General features: G+C 28.3%; 1 protein-coding gene and 1 non-coding gene across 3 annotated transcripts; one reads left to right on the top strand and one right to left on the bottom strand.

Annotated features, from left to right (window-relative positions):
• On the bottom strand, positions 318 to 4,048 carry LOC107612497 ((+)-neomenthol dehydrogenase). Of its 2 annotated transcripts, none has more exons than XM_021110167.1 (4): positions 3,646 to 4,048; positions 2,441 to 2,702; positions 1,651 to 1,845; positions 318 to 955 (listed from the first exon to the last, which is right to left on the bottom strand). In XM_021110167.1, the coding sequence occupies exons 1-4, from the start codon at positions 3,735 to 3,737 to the stop codon at positions 548 to 550; spliced, it is 957 nt and encodes a 318-aa protein (XP_020965826.1). In that variant the 5' UTR covers positions 3,738 to 4,048; the 3' UTR covers positions 318 to 547. The 2 variants fall into 2 exon arrangements, with proteins under 2 accessions (XP_020965826.1, XP_016169673.1); XM_016314187.2 differs by having other exon boundaries at positions 318 to 943; positions 3,646 to 4,047.
• On the top strand, positions 5,051 to 5,132 carry TRNAS-AGA. The gene has a single exon. It is a non-coding gene; the product is annotated as a tRNA-Ser (tRNA).

The following is a 6,817-nucleotide window of genomic DNA, read 5'->3' as shown; positions in this document are numbered from 1 at the left end:
ATTTGTTAGTCAATAATATTATTTATACACAATTAATATTTAATAAAAAGAGAGTTATTGTTAATTAATTATGTCTTTAAATTATGATTGATGATAAATAATATATCTACATAAAAAATAGAACAATGTTACCTGAATAATAAAATTTATTATTTTTTATTAATAGTTGACTAGATCTAGATTTTAAACACTAAATTTGATAAATTCTTACAGTATAGAGTATGAAACATGGTAGTTTAATTTTCCATTCAACTCCTAAAAAGAATTCTAATCGAAAGCACAAGAAAATTAGTCTTCAAAGAACCAAATTAAAGGCAATATATTGCAACAGTAATATACCTTAAAACATGTAAAATAACATACAATAAAAGCAACACTTTCAAATTGTTGGTGATGAACCTAAGGCTAAGCTTATAATAATGATGAATGACATTATCAAACATGGTCACTCTTACATACATGAATTAATTCTTTACCATTACATCTCAAAATGTCTCTATAGTGTATGTGTTTTCCCCTATGCACTTTGCAAATATTAACTATCAAGTTAAAAGTTAATCTCCCTTCTTTCTGCAAAGAACTTGCCAGTGATGGCAATCTCAGGAAGAAGGGAGAGCCAGACACCAGTATCAGCACCTTGTTCGACGGTGACGCTTCCGGCGTAGCCGGTGAGGGCGGTTTTGACCCAACCAGGACAATAGCAATTGATGTAAATCTTTTGGCCCTCTGGCCTCTCAGAAAGCTTCTTTGCCATAAGCCTTGTGTATGCATTCACTGCAAGCTTTGAAACTGAATAGTCAGTGAATGTTTGAGGCCACCCTCCTTGGGCCCAAGTCCCTTCTTCCACTTGTTGTAGGAATTTGGTTAGGGTTTCATCAATCAGTTCCTCTGTTAGGGTTTCCACATTACTTAGTTTCTCCCTCAATTCTTCATTCTCTATTCTCTGTATCATACTCCATCAACTTATAATAATTAGGTCCATGAATCATTATTGCATATGGTTAAATAGTTTAGCATGTTTGATGGAATAGTTTAACATAATATGTTTTAATATCTTAATTATCTTCTTCGTAAAATAAAAAAGTTAGTTTTAACTTATAATAATAAGGTCTATAAATCATAACTAAGTATTGTTAAACGGTACAGATTTGACTGAACTATATAACATAGTACGTTTTAATATCTTAATTATCTTTTTCATAAAACAAGAAAGTTAGTTTTAACTTATGATAATTAGGTCTTTGAAAGGAGATGACTACTAATATCTTAGTACGAAGATCATAACTGAAAATCATTAAACAGTGAGTGAATACCTCACTCGATATCTGACAATTATCTCGAAAGGACAACGAGACCCCTAAGAAAAAAAAAACATTCAATCCAGTCCCTGATCTTTTTTTTTTTGGAACTGATTAGTTCCTATGCCAAAAAAAACAACATTGACTTTTTTTTGGCACAGGAGCCTCGTTGTCCTTTTGAAGTAATTGTTAGGGGCCGGATTAGGTTTTTTTTTTTATCAACGACCTTGTTGTCTTTTGAGATAATTGTCAGGGGCTATTTTGAATTTTTCTCTTAAAGAGGGTTTAACATAATACGTATTAACATCTTAATTATTTTTTTCGTAAAACAAGAAAATTAGTTTTAACTTACATTTCGTTTGCCATTTAGACGACCTAAGCGAGAGCTGACATTTACAATCCGGCCACCAGCAGAGGATGCTTTCATGAGAGGAATCATAGCTTCAATCATACTCTTTGTTCCATAATAATTTGTATCTATAACCTTCTTAGCATTTTCAACTGAGTTATCAGACCCATGATTGAAATTTACTCCAGCGTTGTTTACCTGCAAATAATTAATCACACACATACCACAAAAACCTTCTTGTTAATTAATTAAATTAATTTGTCATCTACTCTATGTATTCTAAATGTCAAAACACATTAGAAAATTTAAAAGATTTGCATATTTCAAAGTTTAAAGGGTATATAATTTCTCTTGGCTAAAATGCACACTTATACAAATTTAACGATTGTTTTTGCCTTTTTTTTAAGAACAAGTAGAAATTAAAATACACATAGAGCAAAGTTTAGTAACCTTTAACTTAATTATAGCTATAGAAAGTCAAATTAAAGTTACTTCATTTGCACATAATAGAAAAGAGTAATTAAAATTAGGTGAAAACTCAGGTAAAGTCGACTTCACGTGAAGTTGATACCTAAGAGCCGTTGGATGAAAACTTAGTCAAATCAGTCAAATCATCTAACGGCTCTCAGGTATCAACTTCACGTGAAATCAACTTCACCTGAGTTTCCACCTTAAAATTAATAAAATTTACATAATGGATCCCAAAGTAGTAATTAATTATTCAAATGTAAATACTAATGTCCAATATTATTATAATAATAATTGAGAAAGTTATTTTGTGTTAGAAACTGACCAGAATATCTAAACCACCATATTTTTCCTTCAACCATTCAGCAAATTCATTGATAGATGAAGAATCTAAGACATCAAGCTGGTGACAATCCACATGATCAAGACCACCTTCTTGCAAGACCTTCATTGATTCAATACCAACACTTGCATCTCTTGATGTCAACACAACAGTTACTCCATGATCAAGAAGTTGTCTTGAAATCTCAAACCCAATTCCTCTATTCCCACCAGTTACCACAGCAATGGTTTCCTTTGACCACCACCTACAACATAATAATTGTAAGAGAAACTTTTGGGGCCGTAATTTTTAGTATTTTTTACCATCATTTAACTAGCACAACTATTAAATTGTTTTTAACAAATAAATTTTATTAATTTTGTGTATAAATTCTGAAAAATGTGAAGGCAAATTGTATTAATTCATATGTGCAAAATTCTAGTAAATATAGATACAAATTATATACTTCTTATGTGTAAAATCTCTATAAATAAAATAAAAAAAATCTAGGGAGCCTACTACAGCATAAGCCAACTCAAGTCAACCATTTGTATTTCTGGTTTTGAAATTCGAAAAATTCAAATAGTAGGAGGTTGTTTTTTTCTTTTTCATAACAGATATGCTGTTTTTCAACTAGTTGGCTACACTCTTAGTTGGTTTTCTAGCGAAAATCGAACTAAATATAAGTGCAAATTATTGCTATAAAATATTGACTAAAAATAATGATATTTATTGATCACGTAGTATTGCCCTTATCATAATATCCAAAATGCACAAAATCAAATTAATTTATCAATAGTAAAATTCAAATAATATTAATAGATACACTTAATCCTTCATTTTTTTTAATGACTTTTTAAGTAATGAATTGAAATTTTTTTTGAGCAATGTTAGGGGGCAGTAATTTTTGTGATTGGTAGCCACAAATATCCATCCATGATGATTTAATGGTGTGAGATTGGTGTGAGATTTTATCCAATGACTCACATTTATCTGCTAGTTACATGATGGCCAAAATTTAATAAAATTGCTGGCCCATAGACTTTTTCATTTTTTTTGTTGATATAACAATACACCATTTTTATACTAACAGTGCATAAAAATAAAATTATTAAAAAAAATTACAAATATGTTTGAAGAAATGCATATAGATATAAAAATGAAAGTAAAGAAAGCTAGATCAAAACTAAAAGTAATTATTCTCAAACCTTTGGTGTTCAGAATAAGGAATGGTCCTCAACAATGATATCTCATGCAATCTCTTCTCTTTTCGTTCCTTAGATTTTTCTTTGTGCCCCATTATCTCAATCCCTTGTAGATTTAGCAACAATTAATTAATGAAGCTAAATTGAAAGGTAGAATTGGATGTTGTTGTTTTGGATATTGGGAAATTGAACTTTGAAGAGATGAAACTTGTGTCACATACATAACCCGCAAGAAATGGAATAACTCGGTGTTAAAGCATGCCACGTTGTTGGTACAAGCACCTATGTTGCCCTTTTGGTCAATGCATAGAACTAAACTTTAGGTAATAAACCAATTTTTGTTCCTCATCCTTAATTAGTGTCCTTTCTTTAATTCTTATCAATAATTTAGCTAGCTTACTAGTTATTTGTGAGAACACCTAATTTTAACAATACATTGTTTTCACTTCATTGTAACTAATAGTTGTTCAAATATAACATTAGTTTATTTCTTTAATTTCCTAAACTATATAATAACAATTTCTATATTTTGATTACTGTGGGAAGAAGAGGCCGGATACATACAAGTACAATTTGCCAATGTACTATTTTTTTATAATAATACTATTTAAATTCTTTTTTTTTTACCAAAATAAGATACTCGAACCCGCAACCTCTTAATTGAGTATGTGGAGATCATGTCATTTAAACTATAATTCATTGGCATACTATTTAAATTCTTAATATTTGAATAAGCCTTAATTTTATCTTTAACATTTATCTAAAACGTTTTTTTGGTTCTAAATGTTTTAATTATTTCGTCTTTTTTTTGGGTAAAAATTAATTTTTTTATAAAAAATTATTATTTTTCATTTATTACTTTTTTTGTCAAGTTAACTTTTAAATAACTACAACTAGCCATCGCAATTATAATTGTTATTATTACTCAGAAGAATGTGAGAATGGAGTACTTTTAAAAGATTTTTTTTTTTATTTTAAACAGAAGACAAATGTAGAATGAAATAAAAACTTTAGCTTTTAAAACTAGAAACAAAATTAGGATTTAACCGAAATGTTATTAACAAAATTTTATATGTACTTCTAAGAAAACAAAAAAATTCTTGTAGATGATATCATGGATATTAAAAAATAGAAAAAAAAAAAGAGTATATACTTAATAGGTCTCTAAAAAATTTGTCGTCCAAACTTTTTATCTCTAAAAAATTTTTTGTCAAACATTTTCATCTCTATCTTAGTCAAATTTATTATTTTTATTTGGACAAAGAATTTCTTAAAAATATAATGAAAGAATCTATATATTTTATTTTTGTAAAGTTCAGATACTAGAATGTAATGAAATTTTTGGAGATGATGCAAAATTTCTTAGCAATCTATTTCATTATATATTCTAGAAGAACCAAACAAAAAGGTGGTCGTGCCGGAGTGGTTATCGGGCATGACTAGAAATCATGTGGGCTTTGCCCGCGCAGGTTCGAATCCTGCCGACCACGATTTTTTGGTTCCTTCTTATTTTCTGCAAAATCATTCAATTCATTACTTTTCTTCAATTTGATTGTTCCTAATTAAGTTTCTTTTCAGTTTTCACACATACAACACCTCACAAGCACTTTAACGGTTCCTTTCTCTTGTTGCTAATTAATAATTAATTAATCAGATTCAAATATTCAACATACATGGTATATTTTATTTTGAATTGGCATATTTGGCAACTAAATTTTATTATAATATTCCACCTTCAAGTCACTAATAATTTAGTTTACAGACAAGACAACGAAAATAGTGCCTTTAATAGAATTGGTGTATTTCTTTCTTCCTTTTTTTCCCTTTGATACGAGGATCTTAATACAATAAGAAATTGGAGCAACAAGATGGAAACAAATACAAAAATAATAATAAAAAAAATCTCCATCATTAATAATGAGTGTAAACGGAGACGGATAATTCGAACTCAAATAAATTTAATCCGAAGCATTATAAGACTTTAATTGGTCCGGATATCGAATCTGAAAAAATTCGACCTAACTTTAATTTCACTTATTCCATGCCACTAAACAAATAATTATAATGTGTAACTCATCTAATTTTTTTTATTTCTCACTATTATTGATTTTTTTCTTTTTTTTTTTCTATTTTTTTCTTTTTTTACAAATTTAATTGATTGTGCATTTGCCGATCTAATTCCGAATTTAATATGTTCAGTTCAAATATAATTATAAAAAATACAACAATTCAACTCAACTTGAATCGATCAAAATAAATTGGTTCTCATTTTTATCCAAACTCAACCTAACTCCATTCTTATTAGAGCTTAGTAGTGTATCATGATGCTGATGACATTATAGCAAAAATAAAATCTTCTCTCATTAAGTGGAGTCAGCTATAATCATCTCTGATATTATTATGAACAATTTCTAAATTATATACTACTATATCCATTTAATTCTAATAATAATAAATAATAGTAAAAATTAATATTATATATATATATACATAATCGCCACCTAAATGTTGCTCAAGTTGAATGTCCTAAAACCAGGGTCTTTTGCTGCTTGTTTAGTGCTACTGCCCACAAAATTGTGATGTTCTTAATTCACGTTCCAAATAGGGGAAGCTAAGATTATTATATTTATAGCTTCTAGCCTTCTAAATCCAACAAATCGAATGCTTCTTCCAACCTTACTCTAATAATTAATTGCCTTTCGTCAAAGAGGTAGGTATAGACATGCACTAAGTTTAAAACAATTATTATTATTATTATTTTTTTATCAAAGATAGGAGATTTGAACCCGCAACCTCTTAATTGAGTATGGAGAGACTATGTCATTTAAGTTATAACTCATTGGCAAAAATACAGTAAGTTTAAAATAATTATTATGGATAAATACAGTGTGCAATTTAATTATGTTGGTTTTGCATCTATTATTAATTTTTAGTATGGAACTATGTAATTGGACAGGTCGATTACTTTATAAAAAAAATATTTAATATTAAATCAGAGGATCTATTTTGTTTGTTGTAATTCTTTTTATTCTGAAATCCACAAATTAAATGATCTAATTTTTACACTTTAAATCAAATAATATTACATTTAAAATTAATATCCTTATATCCTATGATCATGAGAAATATTATTCTCACCCTAATATAAAAAATAATTTGCATAAAACAAATCCAC

The sequence above is a fragment of the Arachis ipaensis genome, chromosome B08, assembly GCF_000816755.2.
Source record: "Arachis ipaensis cultivar K30076 chromosome B08, Araip1.1, whole genome shotgun sequence".
NCBI classification, from domain to species: domain Eukaryota; kingdom Viridiplantae; phylum Streptophyta; class Magnoliopsida; order Fabales; family Fabaceae; genus Arachis; species Arachis ipaensis.
Note: the sequence above shows the minus strand (reverse complement) of the source record. Positions and strands in the feature narration are given on the sequence as shown.